The sequence below is a fragment of the Ranitomeya variabilis genome, chromosome 3 (genome assembly GCF_051348905.1).
Source record: "Ranitomeya variabilis isolate aRanVar5 chromosome 3, aRanVar5.hap1, whole genome shotgun sequence".
NCBI lineage: Eukaryota > Metazoa > Chordata > Amphibia > Anura > Dendrobatidae > Ranitomeya > Ranitomeya variabilis.
The window spans coordinates 237,930,859-237,945,958 of NC_135234.1; the positions used below are offsets into that span (position 1 = coordinate 237,930,859).

General features: G+C 42.7%; 1 protein-coding gene and 1 long non-coding RNA gene across 2 annotated transcripts in view; one reads left to right on the top strand and one right to left on the bottom strand.

Annotated features, from left to right (window-relative positions):
• The window catches only part of LOC143818118 (uncharacterized), a 260,182-nt gene that overhangs the window by 162,716 nt on the left and 82,366 nt on the right, over nt 1-15,100 (top strand). The window lies entirely within an intron of this gene.
• CCND3 (cyclin D3) overlaps nt 1,418-15,100 on the bottom strand; it is a 67,923-nt gene continuing 54,240 nt past the window's right edge. The window contains exons 4-5 of the mRNA XM_077299536.1: nt 14,553-14,689; nt 1,418-2,828 (exon numbers count right to left, since the gene is read on the bottom strand). Coding sequence (XP_077155651.1) covers nt 2,754-2,828; nt 14,553-14,689 — 212 coding nt within the window. The 3' untranslated portion in view covers nt 1,418-2,753. The remainder of the gene's footprint in view (nt 2,829-14,552; nt 14,690-15,100) is intronic.

Sequence of the window (15,100 nt, forward strand, 5' to 3'; positions counted from 1 at the left end):
ACTTGCACTAAGACACCTCGTTTACTTGGATGATGGAATGTTTGTCTTTACTACTGTATATACATCATATACACTTATCATCAAACAGGTCTTTTGTAGATTTAATTCATTCCACAGATTATTGTGACCATTAAAAGATGTTTCTTACCCTTTTGGATATAAATATTTATTTCATATATATATACATATTTTTTGACTGACAATTCCATATTTATTATTGTAGCCATTTTAGATCCTGGTAACCCCTGGCACCTTTCCTCACTGGTGATGCCAATTTCATTTGCACTTTGTGTCCCCATGGTTTTATTAAATCTTGTTGTTGTCTTTTAACTTTAGATATACATTTTTAGTTTTAATTCCAATAAAGTGTTGAATTTTAAGGCTATAGCTTTTCTTCTCCTTTTTGATGAAATTAAAGGGAACTTGTCACCAGCTTTGGCCGATATAAGATACGGCCATCGCCTTTCAGGGCTTATCTACAGCATTCTATAATGCTATAGATAAGCCCCGATCCAACATGCAAGAGAAGAAAAATAAGAGGGCAGATAAGTACACCTGCGCAGAAGCGTGATGCCGGGGAGCCATGAAGCAAGCAGGAGGTTGGCATCGCAAGAAGATGGGAGGCACCGGACCAGGACCTGCGACACCCATCGGACCGGACCGTGCTGCAGGTGAGTATAATTAAACTTATTTTTCTTCTCTTACAGGTCGGATTGGGGGCTTATCTACAGCATTATAGAATGCTGTATATCAGCCCTGAAAGGCGATGGCCGTAACTCGTATCGGCCAAACCTGGTGACAGGTTCCCTTTAAAATGTGGATTTTAAAGGGAACCTGTCACCTGAATTTGGCGGGCCCTTTTTTCGGGTCCGATGGGCGGTGTTTTCGGGTGTTTTATTCACCCCAAAAAAGCCAAAAAGCATTAGTGCGCATGCGCCGGCGCACTATGTCCCGCAAGTATTTCGCTGTGTTCCGGGACCTAGTGCGCCGGCGCATGTGCACTAATGCTTTTCGGCTTTGCCCGCAGTTGGGCAAAGCATACTGCGCATGCGCAAGGCAAGATTGCCTTGCGCAGGCGTGTTCTACGACGGAAAGCGAATCAACTTCAAGACGATATTGCGGCCAGCGTGCAGCCAGCGGAAAAGGAAGGGGTGAATAAAACACCCGAAAACACCGCCCATCGGACCGAAAAAAGGGCCCGCCAAATTCAGGTGACAGGTTCCCTTTAACATCATTCTTTTTCCCACTGAATTTAGTATGGAGGGCTAGATGCTATTATAACGGTCCATGAGATCCATTATACCCCAGTATCCCTCTTATTTTATATAGAGGTTATTTTCTTCTCTAAAAAGACATCGCCAGGCTGTATGACAAACTACACATACGGTGATTTTCCACCCATCAAGCACTGCTTCCTAAGGCTGCATTTACTATGAAAAATCCGTGTCTTCAGAACAAAGTATATTGTTCTTATACGGGCCAAATAATACTTGTGTAACATAAAAAAGGCATTATATATGGTAGATAATATTGGTTTAATTAACATTTTCAGAAGTCACATTTACAAAGTAGCAGAGAAGTGCTTTAAAACAAAAAGAAAAGGCTAGAAAAGATTCCTCCAACCGGATTACTGGCAACACAATACTGTCTTAAAACAAGCAGGAGAGGTAACATGTCCTCTTAAATGAGCTACTAATGAATGGGACTGGATACATCCCCCTCTATTAGTGGCCATGTTTAATCTCAAACACCAGTCTGTAGATCAGACTAATACAGGGGTGAGATGGTTATTACAGTATAATATTTGGCACATAATTTACCGCAAATTTGTGAAAATACCAAGAAAGTAACCAATCTCTTTAAGAAAACAGCAACTGAGCAGAGCCTCTTAACAAGGACTGGAGTATGTAAAAGTGAGCATTAGGCTGTTTTCACATATCTTTTAAACACGGAATGGGGTTGAATCAGAAGACTTAGACTGATTGGCGCACTACAAAGCTCAGATCAGGAGACCATGGATCAGGCTGAGTCTTCAATCTGAAGATGGTTTGTGTTTCTCGGACATTGGAATCCAGTCTTATATCCTGCATTCTAAAATGCCCATCATCATAAGTAAATTATTTGCTAAATATATATAATTTAGAAATTCTCTCCAATTACTTTTCTTCAACCCTCTAATCTGCAGAAGATTTTCATTCTGCATTTTCCAATGCAAACATAATAGTATTGGTTAAAGGGAACCTGCCATCAGGTTTAGTACCCCCAACTTGTCTTCTCCGCCATAGATGTCGCTGAAGTACCACCCTTCCCTAGGGCAGCGCAGCCAAGTCCTGATGACATTTTGAGAACCTGACTATGGATCTTCGCAGGTGCCTCCCCAGGGAATGGCCTTGCCTGCACGAGATCTCCAGCGGACGAGGCAGAAAAAGTCACCAGAGGAGGGAAAAAGGAAGAGCGGCCAGAGAGCTGTAATTGCAAGGCTACGCGCATTGCACTTGTGGCTCAATCATATAACCCTTTGAAAAGCAATTACTCGGAAATGGAATAAAGGACTGAAAAAATAAAGGTACAGATTTAATCTGCATTATGGCGACCTAACAGATTAGGTCAGTTAGGGGGTAGTAAAATCTGCCAACAGGTTCCCTCTAAAAGAGTACAATGAAAAGCTGTAACTTTCCTTTAGGTTACATTAATCTACAACTTGATCAAACAGTAAAAGATGACACTGTGAATATTCGAAACAATTCTTCGGTTCACGAAGTAGGATCTCCCACTACGTAACTGCACAAAGTACTTTCGATTTCAGTTTTGCAAGCCATAAACTCCTCCTGTGGAAAGAAAACAATGTAGTATGAATGGTTAGTCCATCACATACATAACAACTATTCAGAGCTCCTAATTTTACGCTCTGCCTTCTGCACACCGAGCTGTACCGGTATATTCACACTCTGCAGATTTGCTGTTGAGATGCCCACAATAGAAAATCAGTTCCATCCTTCTGAATGGTTTTTGTTCCACTAACATGGACTTCTGGAGATCCAGTTCAAATGAAATAGACAGACCTGATGGGCTGCTGTAGAGGTACTGTACAGAAGACCTCAATGAATGCTACTTATGTACGATACAGTCATAATTCAAGTCAGCTAATGGTGTCCAATGATCTGAAATATTTTAGTATTGGATGTAAATGGTAAAGTTAATTTGGTAGACAATGCCAAATTGGCGTAGGAAGACTTCTAGGCCATGCAATGCTTCCCTGGAAAATCAAAGGGAATCTGTCAGTAGGATCAACCATCCTAAGTCATCTACATGGACATAGAAAGTTAAATAAAATGATATCTTTGATATCTACATTCCGATATCTTATCCTAGAGAACTCCACATTGTTCTTAATATGTAAATTATCTGTAAAGATCTAGAGACATAGATCTGCATGAGAATCTGCCTCCACAACTTATTTAAAATGAAAGTAGGTGTTATTAGTGTGAGACATGGAATAAGTGACAGTTTGCTCTCCTGATCTACAGGTCTCACACTGTTACCCCCCCATTCATATAAAAAAAGCTCTGGAGGCAGATTCTCATGCAGATCAGTGTCCGGCCACAGATCATTACAGCTCATTTACATATTAACCCCTTTCTGCCATCAGACGGAATAGTACGTCCGATGGCAGAACCCCCGCTGTGATGTGGGCTCCGGCGGTGAGCCTGCATCAAAGTCAGGACATGTCAGCTGTTTTGAACAGAGGTTATCTGAGCATTGCCTCTATGTAGCAGAGGCACGAGTTGTGCCAGCTTCTAGCCTCCCATGGAGGCTACTAAACCATGGCAAAAGTAAAAAAAAAATGTTTTTTAAAATCTGAAAAAAATAAAAAATATTTAAAAGTTCAAATCACCCCCTTTCGTCCCATTCAAAATAAAACAATAAAAAAAATCAAGCCTACACATATTTTGTATCGCCACGTTCAGAATCGCCCGATCTATCAATTAAATAAAAGGATTAACCTGGTCTGTACACGGCGTAGAGATAAAAAATTAAAATCGCCAGAATTACTTTTTTGTGGTCGCCGCGACATTGCATTAAAATGCAAAAATGGGCGATCAAAAGATCGTATCTGCACCAAAATGGTATAATTAAAAACGTTAGCTCGGCACGCAAAAAATAAGCCCTCACCCAACCCCAGATCATGAAAAATGGAGACGCTACGGGTATCGGAAAATTGCACAATTTTATTTTATTTTTTAGAAAAGTTTGAAATTTTTTTCCACCACTTAGTTAAAAAAGAACCTAAACATGTTTGGTGTCTATGAACTCGTAATGACCTGGAAAATCAGAATGGCAGGTCAGTTTTAGCATTTACTAAACCTAGCAAAAAAAGTCAAACAAAAAACAAGGGTGGGATTGCACTTTTCTTGCAATTTCACCGGACTTGAAATTTGGTAAATGGTAAAATCAATGGTGTAGTTCAAAAGTACAACTCGTCCTGCAAAAAATAAGCCCTCGCATGGCCATATTGACGGAAAAATAAAAAAGTTATGGCTCTGGGAAGGAGGGGAGTAAAAACCGAAAACGAAAAAAGCTCCAGGGGTTAAGGGGTTAAGAAAAATATGGATTTGTCTGGAATAAGACACCACATCACAGGTATCAAGGTATCATTTTATTCAGCCTCACATAAGCTGTACAACCATAAAGATGGCTTAGGAGAGTTCATCCTGCTGATCTCCTTTAAATAAGCAAATAGCATAGCAAGAGAGCAGGGTTAGTGCCACATCTTACAAATAGCTATCCTATTCAGAGGTGTAAAAAAATCAAGGCCCACGGGTCCGCTACATCATTTTATGTAACCCACGAGATCAGAACACAGAAGGACTAACTCTCCACTTTCTACGTACAAAGAGTCAGTCCGAGCAGTTAGGAGGTGTGTGCCGAAACTCAAAATCTGCCCCATGTGCTGGCCACATCCCCTCTACTAAGTACAGCCTTATTTCTATGTCAAGACAGCCAGCGTTTGGTAGAGGGGCAAAGCCAGAACAAAGAGCAGGTGCCAGCTTTGTGAGTGAACACACAGTCAGCAGTCTTTAAAAATGACCGCAGTCAGCCAGAACTTTTGTGTGGCTCCATTTTCTAATCAGAACAGATGCAGTCCGTCTTGGCCTCTGAGGTCTAGCACAACTCTCTTTTAACCCTACTACCCCAGGGACAGCTCTCTTAGCCCTACTAGCCAGGGACAGCAATCTTAGGCTAAGTTCACATTAGTGTTCGGGGGCTTTGCGGAGGGCTGAGAACCCGTCCTTAGCCCACTACCAAGGACAGCTGTCTTAGCCTTACTACCCAGGGACAGCAATCTTTGCCCCACTACCCAGGGAGAGTACTCTTAGCACTACTAACCAAAAACAGCTCTCTTAGCCCTACTACCCAGGAACAGGTCTCTTAGCCCTACTACCCAAAGACAGCTGTCTCATAGCCATTAGTGATGGGCGAGCACTAAAATGCTCAGGTGCTCGTTGCTCGGGTCGAGCAAATTGGAATACTCGGGTACTCGACCCGAGCAACGAGCCAAATGTAAGTCTATGGGAGACCCGACTATTTTTACCGCGATCCCCCCCGGGGGTCCTTTTAAGGTCTAAAAACATCTGAAAATGATGGAAACACTGCTCAAATGACACAGGGACATCATGGGAATTGCCCCTGGAAGCATTCCTGACTCCTAGTTCACAGCTTTAATCATTTTTTTCCGAGATTCATGCCATTTTTCCCGGTGCCACAAAAAACACATGAAAACAAAACCAAAACGGGGTTTGCTTGGAAATATGTCAAGGTACATCCTTTGCAGGTTAATGACTTGCCTCTAAGGCCAAATATTTAACTCCAGACCGAAAATTTCCTCCCCCACTTAGGCTTAGTTCAGACGCAGCTTTTTTGAAGCGTTTTTCAACTTTAACATTGCCTTCAACCACTACAAATGCATTCACTGGGAAATGTCATTGTAACATTTAACAACCCTAGCTGGCCATGTGGTGTGTGACACATAAGCAGACCCATCTTGTTTCATTTACGAAGGAGGGACTCTTAAAGTCACAGAGCCTATTTTTACTGGTGCGGCATTAATCTTCTTAAAGGGCCATTATGAAACAGTGGGTCTCCAAAGATGTTGTAACCTATGCTGTGAGTGGATGGGCTGCCAAGAATTACGACGCACCACAACACCCCTGTCATATGCGGCATTAATCTTCTTAAAGGGCCATTATGAAACAGTGGGTCTCCAAAGATGTTGTAACCTATGCTGTGAGTGGATGGGCTGCCAAGAATTACGACGCACCACAACACCCCTGTCATAAGATGTCCATGGGGGACTCCTGAAAAAGTGTTGCATTGAATTCAAGGCCTGCCCTGCTACCAATTCATATGTACCCCAATAAGCCTTTGAATCCACATAGTGGATGTGTCCATGAAAATCCACTTCACAAAATGCATTTTGTACTCCCTTACTCCTTGGTTTTACACATTGGCGGCAAGGCGAGCCCTGCTGCATAGTCATATGCACACCATTAGGCCTCGGAACCCACATACTGGATGTGCCCATGCAAATCCACTTCAAAAAATGTATTTTGTACTCCCGTACTCCTTGGTCTTACACAATGGCGGCAAGGCCAGCCCTGCTGCATAGTCATATCCACCCCATTAGGCCTCGGAACCCACATACTGAATGGGCCCATAAAAATCCACTTCACAATATGCATTTTGTACTCCCGACATCCTAAGTTTTACACATTGGCGGCAAGGCCAGCCCTGCTGCATAGTCAGTCATATGCACCCCATTAGGCCTTGGAACCCACATAGTGGATGTGTCCATGAAAATCCACTTCACAATATGTATTTTGTACTCCCGTACTCCTAGGTTTTATACATTGGCGGCAAGGCCAGCCCTGCTGCATAGTCAGTCAGATGCACCCCATTAGGCCTTGGAACCCACATAGTGGATGTGCCCATGAAAATCCAGTAATCTCTTAGTTCTACTTCAGAAAAACAGCTCTCTTAGCCCTACCACCCAGGGACAGCGCTTAGCCCTGCTACCCAGGAACATCAATCTTAATCCTACTAACCATTGGCAGCTCTCTTAGCCCTACTATCCAGGGACAATTCTCTTAGCCGTGCTACCAACGGACAACAGTTTTAGCCCTTTTACCCAAGGTCGGCTCTCTTAGAACTACTGCCCAAAAACAGCTCTCTATGCCCCACTACCCAGGGAAGATAGCACAATCTGTACTTAATTTTATAAATTGGACAGATGAACCCACTAAATAATATAAGAAATATAGCAAAAGTGGAATTTAAAACATAACTTTTACTAATAATGGATAAAAGTCAAAACAGTGTCACCCAAAGTGATATAAAAATATGGGGCAAAGTCCCCACCATGAGACCTAAAAAGGACCCCCGTTAGGATTCAAAAACTCCACCTGCAATGGCGCTAGTGGAATATACGCACACCGACGTGTGGTTTAAACCTTAGCTGCCAGAAACATATTCATATGAATAGCAGAACCGTATTCCATACAATTGGTTGCACGTAAAATAATTATCACTGAATAGAAAATATGGCACCTACAATGATGGTGCTATAAATTATTATTAAAATGAAAACGGAAAAGGAACAATCTCACCAATTCCAAGATGCATGAGCAGGAGCACCGGAAAACCTCTGGTCAGGGAGTAATCCGGGATTAGATGAGAAGAGACGACAATACCCTGTCATTCCCTATGGGGCTACCAGTAAGCTATCCCCAGAGCTCCTGCCCTTACAAGGGCAGTCCACATCTACCCCTGTAATAGAATGCCCTGCACTCTCCCTGTGGTCAGTCCCGACGCGTTTCCTCCAAGCCATTCATCAGGGGACCTGCTTGTATAGAGAGATGAGAGCCTACATGCTCAGAAAGGGAGACAATAAGTTCTGCCACCCCCTGTGCTGTCTTACAGAGGCTCTGTAAGACAGCACAGGGGGTGGCAGAACTTATTGTCTCCCTTTCTGAGCATGTAGGCACTCATCTCTCTATACAAGCAGGTCCCCTGATGATTGGCTTGGAGGAAACGCGTCGGGACTGACCACAGGGAGAGTGCAGGGCATTCTATCACAGGGGTAGATGTAGACTGCCCTTGTAAGGGCAGGAGCTCTGGGGATAGCTTACTGGTAGCCCCATAGGGAATGACAGGGTATTGTCATCTCTTCTCATCTAATCCCGGATTACTCCCTGACCAGAGGTTTTCCGGTGCTCCTGCTCATGCATCTTGGAATTGGTGAGATTGTTCCTTTCCCGTTTTCATTTTAATAATAGTTTATAGCACCATCATTGTAGGTGCCATATTTTCTATTCAGTGATAATTGTTTTACGTGCAACCAATTGTATGGAATACGGTTCTGCTATTCATATGAATATGTTTCTGGCAGCTAAGGTTTAAACCACACGTTGGTCTGCTTATATTCCGCTAGCGCCATTGCAGGCGGAGTTTTTGAATCCTAACGGGGGTCCTTTTTAGGTCTCATGGTGGGGACCTTGCCCCATATTTTTATATCACTTTGGGTGACACTGTTTTGACTTTTATCCATTATTAGTAAAAGTTATGTTTTAAATTCCACTTTTGCTGTATTTCTTCTCCCACTACCCAGGGACAGCGCTTTTAGCCCTACTACCCAGGGACAGCGCTCTTAGCCCTTCTACCCAGGGACACCAATCTTAGTCCTACTAACCATTGGCAGCTCTTAGCCCTACTACCCAGGGACAATTCTCTTGGCTATGCTACAAACGGACAACACTTTTAGCCCTTCTACCCAAGGTCAGTTCTCTTAGCCCTACTACCCAAAAACAACTCTCTATGCCCTACTACCCAGGGACCGCTCTCTTGGCCCTACTACCCAAAAACAGCTCTCTTAGTCCTACTAACCAGGGACATCTCTCTTCTAGCCCTTGCATTGCACTCTATAATGTCAAAATCACTTGCGATGCCGCTTCAAGAAGATCACTGTTTTTTCCCTAAATCAGCTCTGCCGTTGGAATTGGAGCCTTTATTTGCACATACCCTTAAGGTACCTTCACACGAAACGACTTTGTAACGATATCGCTAGCGATCCGTGACGTTGCAGCGTCCTGGCTAGCGATATCGTTTAGTTTGACACGCAGCAGCGATCAGGATCCTGCTGTGATGTCGCTGGTCGCTGAATAAAGTTCAGAACTTTATTTGGTCGTCCGATCGCCGTGTATCGTTGTTTGACAGCAAAAGCAACTATACCAGCGATATTTTACACTGGTAACCAGGGTAAACATTGGGTTACTAAGCGCAGGGCCGCGCTTAGTAACCCGATGTTTACCCTGGTTACCAGTGTAAAATGTAAAAAAAACAAACAGTACATACTTACATTCGCATCCCCCGCCGTCTGCTTCCCACACTGACTGAGCGCCGCAAAGTGAAAGTGAAAGCACAGCACAGCGGTGACGTCACCGCTGTGCCCTGCTACTGCCGGCGCTCAGTCAGTGCAGGAAGCGGATGCCGGGGGACGCGAATGTAAGTATGTACTGTTTGTTTTTTTTACATTTTACGCTGGTAACCAGGGTAAACATCGGGTTACTAAGCGCGGCCCTGCGCTTAGCAACCCGATGTTTACCCTGGTTACCCGGGGACCTCGGCATCGTTGGTCGCTGGAGAGCGGTCTGTGTGACAGCTCTCCAGCGATCAAACAGCGATGCTGCAGCGATCGGCATCGTTGTCGCTATCGCTGCAGCGTCGTTTCGTGTGAAAGTACCTTTAGACCCATGTCAAAAGCCTCTCCTCCAGCCAAATAAAGAAAAAAATACTCAAAAACAAGTGTTTGCAAATGGGCTTCTAGTTTATGTGAAGCCAAGTGGTAAAGCTCTTTAAAGGGACCATGTTAAGTTCTATGATTGCTACCTCCAATAGATAAACTCTTTTCCTACTTGAAGAGTCTATTTGCATAATTTATCAGTGGAATTTATATCTAAGCCATGTTTCTAAAGTTATCTAGGCGGCTCTAAAAAATATTTCAGAAATTGTTTCACTAGGACATCAACTGGTGAATATACAAGTGCTTCTCATTAAATTAGAAAATCATCAAAAAGTTAATTTATTTCAGTTCTTCAATACAAAAGATGAAATTCATATATTATATAGAGTCATTACAAACAGAGTGATTTATTTCAAGAGTTTATTTCTGTTAATGTTGATGATTATGGCTTACAGCCAATGAAAACCCAAAAGTTATCATCTCAGTAAACTAGAATAATTAACAAAACACACCAAAAAGGCTTCCTAATTGTTTAAAAAGGTCCCTTAGTCTGTTTCAGTAGGCTCCACAATCAGACTGCTGACTTGACAGATGTACAGAAGGCAGTCATTGACACACTCCACAAGGAGGGTAATCCACAAAAGGTCATTGCTAAAGAAGCTGACTGTTCACAGAGTGCTGTATACAAGCACATTAATGGAAAGCTCAGTGGAAGGAAAAAGTGTGGTAGAAAAAGGTGCACAAGCAACGGGGATAACTGCAGCCTTGAAAGGATTGTTAAGAAAAGGCCATTCACAAATTTGAGGAAGATTCACAAAGAGTGAACTGCTGCTGGAGTCATTGCTTCAAGTGTCACCACACACAGACGCATCCAGAACATGGGCTACAAGTGTCACATTCCTTGTGTCAAGCTTCTCATGACCAATAGACAACGCCAGAAGTGTCTTACCTGGGCCAAGGAGAAAAAGAACTGGACTGCTGCTCAGTAGTACAAGGTGTTGTTTTCAGATAAAAGTAAATCTTGCATTTCATTTGGAAATCAAGGTCCCAGAGTCTGGAGGAAGAGTGGAGAGGCCACAATCCAAGCTGCTTGAGGTCTAGTGTGAAGTTTCCACAATCAGAGATGGTTTAGGGAGCCATGTCATCTGCTGGTGTAGTGTCATGTCGGACGCTGTTCAGACCAGGTCGTTCGACAGACAGCGGTAATTCCGCTTTTGTCCACTATGCGCTCATTGGCGTCAGCTAGATTTTATCTAGCTGGTCCGGGGTTAATTTACCTGGTGCTCGGATTGGAAGCTGGGCCATGCCGACTGCCTTTAAATAGTTCTCCTGAACATTGGGCGTCGCCGATTATAGTTTCTGTCTTGTGCGTGGTTATCTCGGTCTGGAGTGGTGAGCTTATAGTTGGAGTATCATAGCTGGTGGTGTATTTCCCTTTGTCTTATTTTCTCCTTCCCATATTTGTATATTTTTTGCCCTTTGCACTTATAGTGTATTCCTGAGTGACTGCGGCGTGGTGCTTATTTTTCCGTTATCCTTGTCTGTGCTAACTGTGGGTATTGGAGTGTGGTCTCTTCACTGGGTGGTGGGTGCTGGTTTCAGCCTAGGGTTGAAACAGGAGATAGGGCGAGGGTGGAGGCCCAGACATGCACACCATCAGTGTAAACTCTGGAAGAGGGTCAGTCAGGGTTTCCCTAGTCTGAGGGAAATCGCAGGGGCCCGGGTTATTAGCTCTTTCCTATCTAGGTCTCCCGTGACATGTAGGTCCACTGTGTTTTATCCAGACCGAAATCAGTGCAGCCATCTACCAGGAAATTTTAGAGCACTGCATGCTTCCCTCTGCCGACAAGCTTTTTGGAGATGGAAATTTCATTCTCCAGCAGGACTTGGCACCTGTCCACACTGCCAAAAGTACCAATACCTGGCTGCTATCAAAGCAACCTGGGCTTCCATAACACCTCAGCAGTGCCACTGGCTGATCGCCTCCATGCCACGCCGCATTGATGCAGTAATTGATGCAAAATGAGCCCCGACCAAGTATTGAGCGCACTTACTGAACATACATTTCAGTACGTGAACATTTCTGATTTTAAAATCACTTTTCAAGCTGGCGTTATAAAGTATTCTAATTTACTGAGATAATGACTTTTGGGTGTTCATTGGCTGTAAGCAAAAATCATCAATATTAACAGAAATAAACACTTGAAATAGATCACTCTGTTTGTAATGACTCTATATAATATAGGAGTTTTACTTTTGTATAGAACTGAAATAAATTCACTTTCTGATGATATTCTAATTTTGTGAGCAGCATCTGTATATGCATGTCAAGCAGCAGCTTTTACTTTGGCAGACTTGGCCCATTATTACACGGATGACAATTCATCTGAATGGCTGCTTATAATCTTCCATTTTCTCTGGGGTTGGGATTCGTGACTTCAGCAGGGAGATGGAAACCTCCGTACTACAGTAACATCAGTTTTACTCCTAAACATTTCCTATAGTATTTCAGGAAGCCAGAAGAATAATTCACTTTTACGATTTGAGAAGGACAGTAGAAAAAAGTAATGTGACAAAGTGAGCAAAACTCGGAACTAAATCCTTAAGCAGTGTAGGAAAAACCGTTCCTAAATGCTCCGGGAACTAATAGCAACTCACTAGGCCTCTAGTATCAAGAGAGCCTTTAAACGGATGGTATCTTAAATACAACCTCTATCAAAATTACTTATTACAGAGAAACTGCCACCAGATTTTTGCTACCTCATCTGAGAGCATCATAACGTAGAGCCAGAAACCCTAATTCCAGCAATATACTGTAACACGTATTGGGCTGCGTCCCACAGTTTTGATAAAATCACTTTTTGGCTAAGTTCACACTGGGTGTTTTTGCTGCGTTTTATTTCTGTAGCAAAATGTTAGTGCTTAGCAGGAAAGACGCTGTGGCAAAAACGCAGGTTTTGCTGCATTTTTCACAGCATTTTTTTCATGCATTTTTTCCTATCAACTCAATGGGTGACAAACACTGAAAGAAGTGACATGCTCTATGTCCAAAAAAACAAGCAAAGCACAAAATACTGAGGACAAAAAATAACAAGCTGTGTGCATGAGATTTCTGAAATCTCATAGGCTTTGCTGGTACTGTCAAATGTAGCTGAAAATTATCATTAAAAAAAAGCAGCAAAAATGCCCAGTGTGAACTATGCCTTTATTTGCTGCAGATCTAGCAATTCTCTGAATGTTGAGCTCTGTATAACCCCGGCCCCATCACTGATTGGCGGCTTTCTGCCCATGTACAGTCTACACAGAAAGCTGCTGATCAGCGGTGGGGACAGAGTTATACAGAGCTCATGAATATGGAGGACTACATGGCAGCAGGTTTACCAGTCCTAAAGTGATAATCTCCTGCTGATAAAACTGTGATTTTATTAAAACTAAAGTAAGGTTCAACCATTTTACGTGCTGCAGATCTAGCAGTTTTCTGAATACTGAGCTCTGTATAACCTCGCCCACAGCACTGATTGGCAACTTTCTGTGTACACTGTCCATAGGCAGAAAGCTGCCAATCAGTGGTGGAGACGGAGTTATACTGAGATCATAAGTATGGAGTTCTACATAATACGAAAGGTTTACCAGTCCTCCAGTGATAAAACAATGATAACCTTCTGCTGTTAAACCAGTTATTATACCAAACCTACAGTAAGCAGCCCAGTAAGTGATGTAGGAGGAATCAAGGTCCCTACATTATGCTGGTCTTAGATTAGGTGACTAAAACCTGGAGATACATTCCATTTAAAGGGAACCTGTCACTAGATAAATGTTTCCCACACCATGGACACCATGGCTGTACAATTGCAGCCAAATATATTTTGCTCTGATACGCTACGTAGAAAATATAGTTAGACAGATCACAGCCCAAGATGATGCTAGTCTGGCACCGCTCCTGGCCGGAACTGCTAACTGTACTTCCTCTGAAGCGTTTCAGAGAAAAATCTACCTGGCTGCAGTGGTATAGCCAGGCTCTGATTCATGAATCACGTGACGTGACAGGTTTCTTTCAAAGATTAGCGATCATCAAAAAATATCTACTATTTAACTCAAGTTTTTGTGTAGTGTATATATTTTTGGGGGGAATGTATTTTTTTCATATCACAATACTTATTTAAAAAAAAAAAGTAGTGATCTCTCAAGTTTCACACAGGCCTCTGTGGCTTTTTATAGACTTGTACTTCCTGTTCTTTTAAGAAGAGTTGCATATTATCAGAGGCAAAATTACAAAGACAGGTTACACGTCTCTGCACAGGTGATAACACCTATGTCACACGGAACCCTGCTCCTCCTCCATTCGCAATGATTTTTGCACGCGCTCATACGATGCTTCAATACAAAAGATAGGACCGGGATCCAACCATTGTGGCTATGCACATGTGTTGTTTCCTGAAACAACAGGAAAATAGTCTAAAAAAGCCCCAGTAGGCAGTGTGAAAATTGCAAGATTTCTATTTTTTATTTTTAATACACATTGTGATATGCAAAAAAAAAATACATTTAACAAAAAAGATCATCTAAACAATAGGTCATTTTCTCATAATCGTTTCCCTTTAAGGTATACGGACGCCATAAAGGTGTGTGCCCATCTGAATGGCCGACATGAAACAGCTAGCTACATCAGAAGTATTTATGAATCCAACAGCCAAGCAACACCAGTCCAAAGGATGCTGGAGTGCTTCTGTAAATGTGAATGCTGGTCATCACTCACTACGGAGGTTTCAGCAACTGACGAAAGATATGTATTCACATCACCAGCACGAGTCAAAATCAAGCCCATGTCACACATGGATTTTCCAATACAGACTGCGGCTAATATCGATGGTGCGTACTTGAAGAGAGGAAACTCTGTTGAAAGACAAAACAGAGAATAAAATGCTTTGATGTCAGATGCACACTACCAGGGCTCATTCACACAACCGTATTTTCGGTCCAAGTGTGGTCTGTGGAAAACACGGACAACACTCAGACCAATGTTAATCAATGGGGAAGTGCAGATGAATGTTTTTTTTCACTGACTGTAAATTGGATGAGACTCGACCATTCAAATCTATGCAATAGGAAAAAAAAATCCGCCTCTAACGGACAAGCAATATTTATTTATTCACATGGATGTGACACAGAAGACAAGTAGTAAAACGTCACGTTAGGATGGCGCGACCATGTCGCTGCCACCGGTGTCTACGCGTTGCGACTCACCTGAAACGCATAGATACTGATATCAGGAAGATGGTTGCGCCAACATAGGAAACTGTAAAG